The 15,418-nt window shown below is 44.3% G+C and overlaps 1 protein-coding gene across 1 annotated transcript; it reads left to right on the top strand.

Moving 5' to 3' along the window:
• The first annotated feature begins 1,203 nt into the window (after positions 1-1,203).
• Positions 1,204-13,089, top strand: nags (N-acetylglutamate synthase). The gene is made up of 8 exons (XM_046332083.1): positions 1,204-1,752; positions 5,612-5,889; positions 5,990-6,203; positions 7,045-7,225; positions 8,291-8,330; positions 10,801-10,932; positions 11,270-11,452; positions 11,801-13,089. The coding sequence occupies exons 1-8, from the start codon at positions 1,387-1,389 to the stop codon at positions 11,973-11,975; spliced, it is 1,569 nt and encodes a 522-aa protein (XP_046188039.1). The 5' UTR covers positions 1,204-1,386; the 3' UTR covers positions 11,976-13,089.
• The last annotated feature ends 2,329 nt before the right edge of the window (positions 13,090-15,418 follow it).

Genomic DNA, 15,418 nt, shown 5'->3' with positions numbered 1-15,418 from the left:
TTATGTAGAGGTGCTGACTAACGGCGAATAAACTATAAGCTATGAAATAAAGAGTCGCACAGTACATATATAAAATCCCAGTCATTCACTGGGAAAAACGTTGAAACACAACAAATGTGAAAGGCACTGTATCTGAATAACTCCAGTTGTGTTGGCAGGGCAGAGGTGTAGGAGCTTGATGCTCTCTCTGCAACTGCTTGGAGAAGACGGAAAGGAATTGGGATCTGGAACCCAAGATGACTGCCCTAGATCGGCATCTGACAACCTGGTCCCTAGCAAACAATCGACAGAGTTGGTCTTTGAGAGGAGCTATGAGATGGGCTGCCAAGAGTCACCGGCCGATAATTCTGTAGCACCATTTGTACAGCCGAAATGTGTATTTTGGTGATGACTTAGGTCAGTTCCATTGATTGTCTTGTTTTAATCATATGGATTTAGTTGGATGTTTCTACGATAATCCATGGAAAAGCTGTAGCATAGAGATTTAAATGCAATTTATGTGATCAATTATTTCTATAAAATGAATACTTCACTTTTTATGCAAACCAAAGGTTGTAGAAGTAGGCCAGATGTTTTTAGAACAACGTGCACTTGTTTTGATGTTTATAACGAGGTTTCCATCAAACCACTTCATGCGGATGAATTACCTAATGACTGAAAAAAGTCACGACCCGGCTGATTGAAATTGCCGGTACAATTTGATAAATGCAGACTGACAATTTGTTCTTTCGACAGGGTGGGATTTTTTTTTGTGTCGTAAAATTAATTATGCGAACAAAAATTGCGGTGGAAACGCCTTTATGCGCTAATATTGATATAATAGCCATATCGAAGTAAACTTGGATTCACGAGATGATATGTTGTGTGATCTTCCCACCACTACCCGGGAAACCATGCAGTTTAGGCTACAGTACATATTAAATACATTTGGATGAACTTATGATTGTTTTAAAATACAAAATATAAACAATTTAATTGGTGGAATTAACCACGTCACTGGGAAACTCAACGGCCCTAGCGATCGCACATTCACCCCTGTCAAAAAAAAAAAAAATATATATATATATCCTTCGTAGTAATCAGAGAGGAATGGACATTGTCAACATTTAAATAGGCTAACGGTGAATGTCTGAATAAAACGTACTTTACCTTGGCGAATCACCGTCACAACTAGAGTTGGAGTGAACCTAGAACGGACCCTGTTTATGAAGCTGAGTGGTGTCTATGGCAACCACATTGGCGAGAGTAACGTCCTTCCGTCGTCTACACTAGTTAAATCCCTCTGCCTGAAACCTGTCTGTCAGTAATATTTTTAGGCGTGTTGGAGGTGTAGAAACAGTTTAGTTACTTAGCTAGTTATAAAACGACCTCTATTAGCCAGCAAACATGGCTAAAGTCAACAGTGGTACCTCCAGTTGCAGAGTCATGGTAATGGCTGGTAAATACTTGACGAACCCCTCACCGGGGCTTGTACCGAGCACATGTCACCGGCGAATGTTAAAACTTCAGCGACGCTTGGCGAGTTCAAAGGCGGCCGGCCAGGGAGGCAAAACCCCGGCGTTGGCCCAGCAAGAGTTCCCTAACTCTTTCTCAGCCTCTGACCGCTACGTTCGGTCAAACCGCACGCTAATTTATCGGGATGTGAAAGCGTTTCTCAATGAAATTGGCGGAGACCCTCGAGAAGCTCGGTACTGGTTGACCCAATTTCAGAGAGCCAGTTTGGCACAAGCGCCAGCATTTGCAGTACTCGAGGTAAGTGGCTAACAAGCTAGGCTAATGCCAGTGTAACTTGCAAAAGAATTATAGGGGAACAATGAATGAAAATAACTGTCTAACGGAATAGCGTGGTTCGTTAAAGTGATTTGAAGCGAACTAATAGTGTACAGCTGTCAGAATTTAACTAGTTACTGCCTGGCATCTGTCCAACAAGTTTAACTAAAAAGCTCATGATAACCTATCCAATTCTAATTATGCTATAACTAGCTAACTGTAACTAGTAGCTCATACATAGGCAAACATCTCCTCCGTTTAACGTTCTGCGCAATGCTCATGTGCTACACACAAACAATAGTCGCTAGCAAAAATCGCTGGCGCTGCATAGCTTTATGGGCAGGAGAAGTGTACCTCTTCACATTGTGAGGTGACTGTAGCTCAAGAACAGGATAGGTTCACCAGTCAGCCACTTTTAGAGCAGGCGTGGCCAATCCTCCTCCTGAACAGTTACTGGGTGTACTGTCTGCAGGCTTTTGTTCTAGCCCTGCTTGAACACCTTATTCTAATCAGCCACTCAGCAGGACCATGTTTACTGAATCAGGTGTGTTAGAGTGTATCTGGAATAAGCCGTCACATCAGGGCCGGTTCCGGACACTCTGCCGATAATAATCAAATTGCCTCCTCTACTAGAATAGTCCCAGTAAGCAAAATTATGTTTAAAATATGTATTTTCCAGATGTTGAAATCGGGATTATTTTCAGTTCTGAATGAAAGTTTTTCAAATATGTAATTTATATCAGCTACCCAACTGAGCCTATTTGCAATGTGTTTACACCGCGGGAAATGCAGAATAATTTTATTTTTCACTATGATCAGCTCGTAAAAAAATGTAAGGCTACAAACTTGAAGCCACTGATCATGACAATTTAGCCCGCTTGGATGCAACTCCTGAACAGCAGTTGTGAGTAGCCGGGAGTTTTTCCTAACCACGTACTTCTACATCTGCATTGCTTGCTGTTTGGGGTTTTAGGCTGGGTTTCTGTGTAGCACTTTGTGACATCAGCTGATGTAAGAAGGGCTTTATAAAACCATTTGATTGTTGATTCCATAGTGTCCATTTTACTTTGACCTGTCCTGTTTTTAGGATATGTTTAACATGTCAGAGCATTGTTTTATTTGATTGGGTGCCAACTAGGTTAGGCTATTTGACCGGAGAAACCTGCATGATGTATAAAGTTTCCATCTCATTACACTGTCATACATTTTTATCTCCAGCCTGTAGGCTACAGAAAAGGCCACCTACTCTTTCTACCACAGGCTATATCTGTTACATGATTTGTGTTAGATAATTTTTTGGGGGGGACAGAATGTTGGTGGTGTGCCGCAGCAATGCGTTTCTCCAACAGCACGCTGTAGAGGTGCGCTGGGGATGGACAGGATAAATATGTTGCGTCCCTACCTTTGACGAAGCGGACACTGCTTATCACAGGGTGGCATCAGCTCTCACCTACAAAGCCAACATGCCACTTGAGAGAAATTGTCATTGTTTTTAGGCAGAATTATGTTATGTTTTATGTGTTGTTGGAGGTGCATCTTGGTCAGTTTAGCTCAGAAAATGCGTCCCTAGTCGATCTGCCGCGTTATCCTGCCTAATGAGCAGTCCGGCTCTGCTACACACCCAGTAGCTCTCATCATGGAAGGTTTTAGATAGTGCGAGAGCCTTATTATTATTATTATAAAAAATATTTTATAAAAGACAAGCAAATGCTTGGTAATCCTTCTGTGGGAAGATGGCAGACAAAGAAGAAATGAAGAAAGTGGAGCATATTCTGAGTAAATATGGAGTGGGGGTATTGCACAAGCCTTCTGGAAGATCTGGTGAAGGAGAAGATGGTGGATTGGAGGAAATTGGATTATGTTTTGAGGGAATATGGAATTGAGGATCGCACAGAAGTTTGCTAGAGAAGGAAAGTGAACGTGAAGAGAGTGAGGCTGAATTAGTTGTGGTGGCAGGTGCAGTGATGACCACCGAGAAGGAGCTCAGTGTGGTGAGGGAAGGAGCTCAGTGTGGTGAGGGAAGGAGCTCAGTGTGGTGAGGGAAGGAGCTCAGTTTGGTGAGGGAAGGAGCTCAGTGTGGTGAGGGAAGGAGCTCAGTGTGGTGAGGGAAGGAGCTCAGTGTGGTGAGGGAAGGAGCTCAGTGTGGTGAGGGAAGGAGCTCAGTGTGGTGAGGGAAGGAGCTCAGTGTGGTGAGGGAAGGAGCTCAGTGTGGTGAGGGAAGGAGCTCAGTGTGGTGAGGGAAGGAGCTCAGTGGTGAGGGAAGGAGCTCAGTGTGGTGAGGGAAGGAACTCAGTGTGGTGAGGGAAGGAGCTCAGTGTGGTGAGGGAAGGAGCTCAGTGTGGTGAGGGAAGGAGCTCAGTGTGGTGGGGAAGGAGCTCAGTGTGGTGGGGAAAGGAGCTCAGTGTGGTGGGGAAAGGAGCTCAGTGTGGTGGGGAAAGGAGCTCAGTGTGGTGGGGAAAGGAGCTCAGTGTGGTGGGGAAAGGAGCTCAGTGTGGTGGGGAAAGGAGCTCAGTGTGGTGGGGAAAGGAGCTCAGTGGTGAGGGAAGCAGTGTGGTGAGGAAAGGAGCTGAGTGTAGAGGGAAGCAGTGTGGTGAGGAAAGGAGCTGAGTGTAGAGGGAAGCAGTGTGGTGAGGGAGGTTGGCGTCAAGTGCAAAAAGAGGGATTACGTCCCATAGTAGCTCAGAGATGGAACCTGACGACAGGAAGGCTGTAGTACCTGCAGTGAGGACTGCAGAATTTGTGCGAGGATGCAAAGGATGATTCTGGCCCAGTGGGAGTGAGATTTGTGGAGAGGATGGATCCTTGCATTTTGGCTAATCCATATGTGGTGTCAGGTTGGGTGGAGAAGAGGTTGGGGACTGTTGAGTTAGTGAGATTAAGTGATTGGAGTAGTGGTGATTTTGTGTTTCTTCAGGGAGCGGGTGCTCCGGGTCACGTGTTTAGGAACAAGAAATGTGACTTGCTTTGCCTTCCAGAGCAGGGTGCCGTTGAAAGGAGTGATAACAGGGAGGCATTAAGTGTTAAGGGGGATTAGTTGAAATGGAGGAGTCCCGTTGTCTGCGACGCCAGCCGCTTGGTGCGATGCATATCCGGAGGAGAGTGTGGGGAAACTGAGAAGACTCAGTCTTGCAGAGTCTTTGCCAGATAAGGTCAAGTTAGGAAGTTATCCCGTGAGAGATTCCGTTCCGAAAATACTACAGTGTTTTAGGTGTAAAGTTTATGGGCATGTTACAGCAGTGTGTAGGAGGGAGATTCCTTGATGTGAGAAGTGTGCAGGAGGAATGTGAAGTATCGTTGGAGAAAGTGGTTAGTTGTGGGGGTGCCCATAGGGTTGGAGATGGGAGGTGTGAGGTTGAGGTTGCCATGGTCCTAGTAGTACAAAAAGTGTCGTATGCAGACGTAGTAGAGGAAGATGGTTACAGGGTGAGGGATACTGAGAGGATTCCTGTGAGTAAACAGAGAGGAATGGGAATAATGTGTTTCAGTAAGGTGGGTTTCTTAGCATTCATAGCCACGGTTGTCAACTGTACTGCGGAAATGGATTGGAATTCACAGAAAATAAAGATTGAGGCAGCAGAGAAGTACTTGGGATTGCGAAGATTTACCTTTTCCCATATTTTTTTTATTATCCTATCAAGAATGTAATGTAGATAGGCTGTGACTGGCCTCAAACACCGGTACAGTAGGTGGCGGTGTATGCGCCTAAAAGTTGGATGCGATCCGCCACACCAAATCCGAAAGAAGAAGAAACTCTCGTCATGGTTAGCCCTTTTATGAGTTTTGATAAATTATTGATATCTAGCACTTGTTCACTGACATTTGAAATCTATCTTCATGTCAGGTGGACAAATCTGTATTCGAGAGCCGAGAGATGCTGCAGAGTCTGGCGTTTGGGCTCTCGTTCCTGCAGCGGATGGACATGAAGCCAGTCGTGGTGATGGGACTGTCACGGCCTGAGGATGATGACGCTCCAGACGGGTTTACTTCCAACTCCAGGGCTGATATCGTTCAGCGGTGCCAGACCCTAACAGAGGTCCTACAGCACCACTCAGCCAGTGTCATACCTTTCTTCAGTGCAGAGGCCTTGCTGCTGGTGCAGGATCCACCCCAAGGAAGCAGGTCTCCCCTACCACACTTATCCTATCCTCCTTTGCATTACGATATTACTAGTTTGTTTTGACTTATTTTTAAGAGGAATAACGGCCCTATGTGTTGTCAGTGCAGGGTCCTCCATTGCAGTGGACAAAGGCCTGCTCCAGTGGAGCCTGGACTGCGGGGCCATCCCCCTAGTGTGCCCTGTGGGGCGGGACACCACGGGCCGCTCGGTGGCCCTGGACTCTGTGAATGTCACGGCCTCCATCTCCAAGGTCCTGCAGCCACTCAAAGTCATGTTCCTCAACAGCTGGGGAGGCCTCCACAATCAGAGTCACAAGGTGGGTTGATTTGGGGTTATTTTGGGGGTGTTGGGTGGCAGATTGGAGGTTAAGTATTTTCTCAATGCACGTGCGTTCATGGTACTTGACCTACAGCATGTAGTTAAGGAACTTGTCGCTGTCTTCTTTGCTCTTTGAAGGTAGGCCCATCAGACTTTTCACAGCAGATAAGTCCGTACATTTCCTGTACATTAGAAGCAGTAGGCTATTTACTCCCAATCAAAGAGGCCTAACACTTGCCTGCTCTCCAGTATAGGACTACAGGGAACTGCCAAAATAAAGGAAACACCAACATAGTGTCTTAATAGGACATTGGGCCGTCACGAACACCAGAACATCTTCAATGCGCCTTGGCATAGATTGTACAAGTGTCTGGAACTCTATTGGAGGGAGACATGAGAAATCCGTAATTTGGTGTTTTGTTGATGGTGGTAGAAAACGCTGTTTCAGGTGCTGCTCCAGAATCTCCCATAAGTGTTCAATTGGGTTGAGATCTGGTGACTGAGACGGCCATGGCATAAGGTTTACATCGGTTTGATGAGCATGAAAACGTTCAGTGACCTCTCGTGCCCTGTGGATGGGGGCATTGTCATCCTGGAAGAGGCCACTCCCATCAGGATAGAAGTGCTTCACCATAGGTTGAAGGTGATCACACAGAAGGGCTGTGTATTTATTGGTGTTTACCTTTCCCTCTAAGGGGATGAGAGGACCTAAACCATGTCAGGAAAATGCACCCCACTCCATAACCGAGCCGCCAGAACCCTCATTTATTTACTCAAGTGTTTCCTTCATTTTGTTCACCTTGATGTGTTTCTGTCTCACTCTCCTGTCCACATATCAGGTGCTGGATCTAGTGTCTCTGCCCGGTGATCTTCCCAGTCTGTCAGGGGCGCCGTGGCTGAGCTTGGCCGAGCGTCGGAGGGTGGGCACCATCGCCCAGCTCCTGAACCAGCTTCCCTGCGAGTCCTCTGCAGTTATCACCTCTGCCAGCACAATGCTCACAGAGCTGTTCAGCCACAAGGGTGAGGGAGACCTGTATGTGTGTGACCCCCCCCCCCCCCCCACTGACTAACCCCTATGTCTAACCGATGCTCTCTACACACTCACTCACATTCTGCACCTGTCACTGCTGCTGTTGATGGCACGTGGGGCTCACCTCTCATGTTGCTGAGCAGAGTTTGGGGCCCCTTAAGGCAGGCATAGGCGTTCCGCAACTTCAGTCCTCTGGAGTCAGTCCCTGCTCTCTCCCTTTCTGCTGCTTCCCTTTTATCTCCCAGGGGCTTTTATGTATCAAGCATCTCAGAGTAGGAGTGCTGATCTAGGATCAGGTCCTTCCTGTCCATATAATCGTATTCATTATGCTCCGAGACACTTCATACATACGGCCGCCGGTGTCCCAGTTCATAATTACTCGCTGAATTGAAGTAAAGAACAGACCCCAGCAGACACTCTGGCCCTCGAGGTGTAGTAGACCACAGGAGGTTGGTGGCACTTTAATTGGGGAGGACGGAAACGCGTTAATGGCTGGAGCGGAATGAGAGGAATAGTTTAAAAATGCATAGTTTGATGCCATTCCATTCGCTCCGTTCCGGCCATTATTACGAGCCGTCCTCCCCTCAGCAGCCTCCACTGTAGTAGACTGTATGTCCATGCATGCAGCTCATGTTGTGCACGGCATCTATGTGTATCTGTGACACCTGAAATCCAACCAAGGGTCACGTTAAGGTCCTAGGATGTGTATTTTGAGAAGTGACCTTAGCACAGCAGTGGTTTTAAAGATGCACTCGTTGACCTGGGTGTCTCCATTTCTTTATCATACAGCACAGATATGTAAATGTGAGTCACTGCATGCAAAGTCTACATGACAGGTAATCAATCCTTCACTGACCTAACTGGTTAGATTTATCCCATTCCGTACACTCAAAGTACTGACACAAGGAAATGGCAGACTCCTCAACAGTCCTTGGGTAATTCACTTTTCAAGCTAGTTCACCTTGTCCTCAACATTGTATCGTGGCATGTGTGCTTCCTGATTTGACATGCTTTGTGCACACAATTGTTCATTTTCACCCCTGCTGTTTTCATAGGTTCTGGTACACTGTTCAAGAATGGAGACCCCATTCACAAGTGAGTATTTCAGTGTCTTGTTGTGGAAATTCAGTACTGTGAGAGACTTGGTCATTTCTTCACACAATCATCTTTATTTAATATCGGTTTAATTATTGCAATGAGGCTGGTCGACCGAGTAACCTAACCTTTACAAAAAATGCAGAGTACTATATATAGCTGACACTAGCAATGCTCAGCCATGGTTGGTTCAATCCCCTCTCATGCAGACCAAGGAGCATCATAAGCCACTCTGGGTTGATCCTGTCGTTATCTGCACTTGGGTTGTTGTCTAAACCCCTCCCTGGCTTAGTTTCCCAGATGCAAGGATGATTTAGAGACAATGAGGAATTGTTCTAAACTCCTCCTGGCTATCTCGGTTACACCCACCACATCTTGTCTATGTAATGCAGTCTTTAACTCATTTGCCAACACTCCTTCCGTGGCCTCCAACTGCTCTTAAACGCTAGTAAAACCAAATGCATGCTTTTCAACCGATCGCTGCCTGCACCCGCATGCCCGACTAGCATCACCACACTGGATGGTTCCGACCTCGAATATGTGGACACCTATAAGTACCTAGGTGTCTGGCTAGACTGCAAACTCTCCTTCCAGACCCATATCAAACATCTCCAATCGAAAATCAAATCAAGAATCGGCTTTCTATTCCGCAACAAAGCCTCCTTCACTCACGCTGCCAAGCTTACCCTAGTAAAACTGACTATCCTACCGATCCTCGACTTCGGCGACGTCATCTACAAAATTGCTTCCAACTCTCTACTCAGCAAACTGGATGCAGTTTATCACAGTGCCATCTGTTTTGTCACTAAAGCACCTTATACTACCCACCACTGCGACTTGTATGCTCTAGTCGGCTGGCCCTCGCTACATATTCGTCGCCAGACCCACTGGCTTCAGGTCATCTACAAGGCCATGCTAGGCAAAGCTCCGCCTTATCTCAGCTCACTGGTCACGATGGCAACACCCATCCGTAGCACGCGCTCCAGCAGGTGTATCTCATTGATCATCCCTAAAGCTAACACCTCATTCGGCCGCCTTTCGTTCCAGTACTCTGCTGCCTGTGACTGGAACGAATTGCAAAAATCGCTGAAGTTGGAGACTTTTATCTCCCTCACCAACTTCAAACATCAGCTAGCTGAGCAGCTAACCGATCGCTGCAGCTGTACAAAATCTATTGGGAAATAAGCACACCCATTTTCACCTACCTCATCCCCACAGTTTTTATTTATTTACTTTTCTGCTCTTTTGCACACCAAAATCTCTACCTGTACATGATCATCTGATCATTTATCACTCCAGTGTTAATCTGCAATATTGTAATTATTCGCCTACCTCATGCCTTTTGCACACATTGTATATAGACTTCCCTTTTTTCTCTGTGTTATTGACTTGTTAATTGTTTACTCCATGTGTAACTCTGTGTTGTCTGTTCACACTGCTATGCTTTATCTTGGCCAGGTCGCAGTTGCAAATGAGAACCTGTTCTCAACTAGCCTACCTGGTTTATTAAAGGTGAAATAAATAAAAAATAAAAAACTCAAGCCGTCTCTAGTGACCATACGTCCAGATTAGCTGCAGGGAACTAGTGGAGCCCATGAAAACACAGACACTAACAGGACAGTGTTACTATTAGTTAAATATGAATTGTTAACCATTAATATAAAATAAACCAGCTAAATATGTAAGTTGTCTATCATACTCTCTTCTCTGTTAGCTTGCAATTTTGCTTTCAACTTGGATGTGTTCACTGTGGGCGGAGCCTCCTATCTTGAGTCGTGCATGTTTAACCTGACTATTACGCAAACTCTTCCATTGACGTCAGTGCAAGATTTTTGTGTGAAATTTAGGAACAGTTAGGCTACTTGCTCATGCCATTTACTTCTGACATTATATCGCTTAGTTTCCTCACTAAGCCTTTCGTATCGGCACCATAATAATAATTTCACCTGTCACAGTGATAGCTCTGGAACCATAAGTCTAGGGAGACAAGTGTCTGTTCACACACCACAGGTGGTATTTTCCACTTCTAATCGCACACAGGCTGTGCACAGAGTACTCCCTCATGACAAGCCCGTGCAGATGGCCGTTGTGCTATCTGATGTGAAACAAGGACATTGGAACAAATACTCTCCTACAACCACAACTCTTTAACTAGATGTAGAATTAGCAAGTTAAGGTTTGCGCAGGAAGAAAAAGATCAACTACAGATTTATCGTGTTTGATAAGATCAATTCTGACTTCAGTCTTTTGTGCACTGCATGTGTGCAATTAGGCATGGGGAAAGGTGACTTTTCCCCCGTCAGCCAATGAATTAATTCTGACTTTGAGACGGGTGATGCCTGTCATCCCAAGGGTCTTGTCATAGATAGTTGAGCTTGTCAGGTGTCTGTTAAAAGTGATGCAAAGTTAATCACAACTACAATTACTGTGTGCAACTACCATCTCTCTCTCTATCCTTTTGTTTGGCCAGGTACAGCACTCTGGATGACATAGACCTAGACCGCCTACTGGCCCTGATAAACAAGTCTTTCGAAAAGAACCTGAGGGAGGACTACATTGAGTCACTCAAAGGCCGCCTCCACTCCATCTACCTCTCTGAAGGGTAGCCCCCCCCCCACACACACACACACACACACGTCTTCATGTGTGGCATCCTTTTTTCATTTGCATTTTCCTGATCTTGGCTACATTCCGATTCTCTACCCTTCTCCAGATGTGTAAACTTGTACAATCCGCTCTCATAGATGAACAAAAAAATATATTTTGAGGAATATGGCAGTGGAAGGAAACTTCCTCCAGCCATGCTTACACCAACCCAATGATTTTCAATGCATGAGGAGGAGTGAACGAGTCCACACTATTGGAGAAGGGTAGGTAAGAACGGGAACCTTGCCCGTGTCTCAAAGAAACCGCAACATGGAATGTTCTATCACCTGCAGGTACAGTGCAGCAGCCATCATCACCAGGGAGCCTCTGAGCAGCGATACGCCCTATCTGGACAAGTTTGTGGTGAGCAGCAGCAAGCAGGGTGAGGGCACCAGCCAGATCCTGTGGGAGTGTATCAGGCAGGACCTGGGCAAGCTCTTCTGGAGGTCCCGCGCCACCAACCGCATCAACCCCTGGTGAGGAGAACATGACACTGCACAATGGACACAAGAAACATGACTTATGGCTGTTTTGGCCCCACATAATGGCTGAAGTATCAGAGTCAAGTTGAGAGTATCTAGAAGATTTTCTCTCCAATTCTGCGGGGCAATTTGTCAAAAAAAAATTCACTACCAAAAAAATGCATTAAAAAAATAAATATTAAACTGTGAATTAAAAATATAAGTCAAGCTCTGTCTTTCTAATGTAGATGTTTTGGATACTAGTTGTCCCTGCCTGAACCAACACCTAGACTCACTGCTGTGTACAGGGTTGTCTCTTTTTAAAAAAAAATGTATTTTTCTTTTTTCTCCACCTATCCTCAGGTACTTCAAGCATTGCGACGGAAGCTTTGTCAACGGCAGCTGGATTGTATTTTGGTTCGGCCTCTCAGACATCAGGGAGTCGTACCAGCTCGTAGAGTATGCCAAACGCGTTCCAGACTCCTTCCACGGTCCGATAATGGGGGGAGCCCCCCAGCAGCCACCCCCAGGATCCTGAATGAACTCTCCCAACATTCCTCCTCCAAGCCTAAATAAATGGTTGCAGAACACCATGCTAAAATAAGCAGTTCCTCCCATTGGAGGACAAACTGTTTTGTGGTAAATTTGATGTGTTATTGCTTGGTGGCTTGGTGCAGTAGGTCATTGTTTTGAGTGCCTAGGCTGCGGTGGTTATATTTGGATCTGGCAGAATTGCAGTAAGCGTGCCTTCAGCACTCTGGCTGCTGAAGGTTTGTTTGGTGGAAAAGGTTGTACATTTAGTCTGGATTCACCCCCCCTCATGTAGTTGATTTCACTACTGTGCTTGGGCCAAATCCCAAATTGAGGTACATGCTCAAAACTCACACTCTGTGCACCTTGGATTGATGTCATTGGGGGATATGTGAGTGTTGAAGGCAGATCTCAAGTTATGATTTGGCCCTTAGAAAGCCCTGAAGCAAAATCTAATTTAAGAAATACATGATGAGAGATTAATGTCTTCTGGAGTTTATAGAGTGGCTTCCCTTTTTCATCTTGGAGCTTTTTAATTATTATTTTTTTTTTTTACATTTCAGAAATATGTTTCAAATACAAACATTTCAAGATGGTGCTTTAAGAGACTTGTGCCAATGTTTACATTTCAAAGGGTATTTCTTCAGTGTATATCCAGCATTCAGTCACTTTCATGCTGGATTAACCACAGTGGTCAATGCCAGTATCATTTTTTAAAAAAATATTTTTTTTACACTTTTGTCTTAACTCTACAACAAATGTGAAGTTTACATTTTTATGTGACATTTTTTTACTTGAATCTCAAGAATTTCAAATAGACTCAATGCTGGTTTTGGAGTTATGGTAGTCCATTCAAGGACCAAGGTAATTTAAAAAAATGCAGCTAGCCTTTTACATGGCTGACCTCCACTGTTAAATGCACAAAAGATTGCCAATCAAATTAACTGACTTAAAATGGGCATGATTTTAGTCATCTGGGGGACAAAAAACAGTAATTGACTTCATACATTCTGGAGGTTTACAACATGCATATTTTGAACAATAGTTGAAATGTATAAAAATGATCAGCCATTGGTTCAACGTGTAATTTTACATGGAATTAAAGTTTACATTTTGAAACACACAGACCTACTGTGGATTTTGTCTGGAATTCCATGAATGCCTTAAATTCACTGCAACAATCCAATGGACAAGGGACGCAAACTAGTCACCTTTCGGTGAAATTCGCTGTTTTGAATCCAAAATAGCGGACCTACGTGATTTGTGTAGATCCGATGAGAAAAGTTGGGCTGGTTGGGGGGGGGGTGAAGAGGCAACCAATTTATTAGTTAAAACATCAGCGCACGCTCTGGAAAGGCAGCTTTTCAGTTACAGCAGCGCGTCCCCTGAACAGTGTTGCCATCTTAGTGACTTGGTTGCTATATTTAGTGAGTATTCAGACCCCTCTAGCGACACAACATGAAACGTTACATAATACAGAACATTCGTAGACAAGGACAGAACTACATCACATTGTTTTTTTTAAGGCACACACAGCCTACATATCAATAGGTACTCACAAACTACCTAGGTCAAATAGGAGAGAGGCATTGTGCTGTGAGGTGTTGCTTTATCTGTTTTTTGAAACCAGGTTTGCTGTTGATTTGATCAATATGAGTTCCATGCAATAATGGCTCTACATAATACTATATGCTTTCTTGAATATTTTCTGGATTTGAGGACTGTGAAAAGACCCCCGGTGGAATGTCTGGTGGGGTACGTGTGTGTCAGAGCTGTGTGTAAATTGACTGTGCAAACAATTTGGGATTTTCAACACAATGTTACTTATAAGAAGAAGTGATGCAGTCAGTCTCAACTCAGCCAAGAGAGACTGGCATGCATAGTATTTATATCAGCCACCTGAATACAATGAAGAGAACGACGTTCCGCTCTGTTCTGGACCAGCTGCAGCTTAACTTGGTCTTTCCTTGCAGTACTCGACCACACAACTGGACAATAATTAAGATTAGACAAATCTAGAGCCTGCAGAACTTGCTTTTTGGAGTGTGGTATCAAAAAAGCAGAGCATCTCTTTATTACGGACAAACCTCTCCCCATCTTTACAACCAATTAATCTTTGTGTTTTGACCATGATATTTTACAGTCTCTAGGGTAACGCCTAGTAATTTAGTCTCCTCAACTTCTTCAACAGCCACACCATTCATTACCAGATTGTGTACCAGAGATGTTCGGGACCAGCTTATTACTGGCCACCCATTCCAAAACAGATTGCAACTCTTTGTTAAGGGTTTCAGTGACTTCATTAGCTGTGGTTGCTGATACGTGTCTGGTTGAATCATCAGCATACATACACACGTGCTTTGTTTAATGCCAGTGGCAGGTCAATGGTACGCCATACTTTACATGTTTGACATTAGAGAAGCTTCCATTAAAGAAAGATAGATCTGAATCCACGATATGGTAGAGTTTGAAAAGCCATAACACAAATACGTTTTTTTTAAACAACAGGTTATGGTCAATAATATCAAAGGCTGCGCTGAAATCTTGCAGTACAGCTCCCTCAATCTTATTATCAATTTATTTCAACCAATCATCAGTCATTTGTGTCAGTGCAGTACATGTTGAGTGACCTCTATAAGCATGCTGATAGTCTTGTTAATTTGTTTACAGATAAATAGCATTGTATTTGGTGAAACACCATTTTTTCCAACAGTTTGCTAAGAGCTGGTAGCAAGTTTATAAATATGCTGTTAGAACCAATAAAAGCCTCTTTACAACTCTTGGGTAGTGGAATTACTTTGGCTTCCTTCCAGGCCTGAGGTGAAATACTTTCCTCTAGGCTCAGATTAAAGATATGACAAATAGGAGTGGCTATAGAGTCAGCTACCATCCTCAGCAGCTTTCCATCTAAGTTGTCAATGCCAGGAGGTTTGTCATTATTGATTGATAACAATACATTTTCCACCTCTCCCACACTAACTTTACAAAGTTTAAGGTTGCAATGCTTTTCTATCGTTATTAGTTTTTTTATGCATGGATACGATGGCTCACTGTTCGTTGTTGGCATTTCCTGCCTAAATTTGCTCACTTTGCCAGTGAAGAAACCATTAAAATAATTGATAAAATCAAATAGTTTTGTGATGAATAAGCCATCTGATTCGATGAAATATGAAGTTGAATGTGTCTTTCTGGAAGCGAAAGAAACGCACACCAATTTAGGCGAGGTGTTGGCTAGCGGAGTGGAACACTTGACAAAATAGAGGAGTGCCGCACACTCTAGGGGCTCAGATGCATCAATATTTATATAGGTTTCGACAGACAAGCTGTCTTCATCAGGGTATAACGACAAACACTGCGGGATGACTAATTTATATAGTGTCAAAAGACACACATAGGCAGTGTTGCCAACTCCTCAGTAAGGAAAGTAGCTATTTATTTTTATTTAAAAAT

Source organism: Oncorhynchus gorbuscha, linkage group LG26 (genome assembly GCF_021184085.1).
Source record: "Oncorhynchus gorbuscha isolate QuinsamMale2020 ecotype Even-year linkage group LG26, OgorEven_v1.0, whole genome shotgun sequence".
NCBI lineage: Eukaryota > Metazoa > Chordata > Actinopteri > Salmoniformes > Salmonidae > Oncorhynchus > Oncorhynchus gorbuscha.
Note: the sequence above shows the minus strand (reverse complement) of the source record. Positions and strands in the feature narration are given on the sequence as shown.

Excerpts from the sequence above, each read along its gene's own strand:
- nags (XM_046332083.1), top strand. The coding sequence starts at position 1,387 with ATGGCTAAAGTCAACAGTGGTACCTCCAGTTGCAGAGTCATGGTAATG. Across the intron at positions 8,331-10,800 it reads AATGGAGACCCCATTCACAA|GTACAGCACTCTGGATGACA; the intron begins GTGAGTATTTCA and ends TTGTTTGGCCAG. Across the intron at positions 10,933-11,269 it reads TCCATCTACCTCTCTGAAGG|GTACAGTGCAGCAGCCATCA; the intron begins GTAGCCCCCCCC and ends TATCACCTGCAG.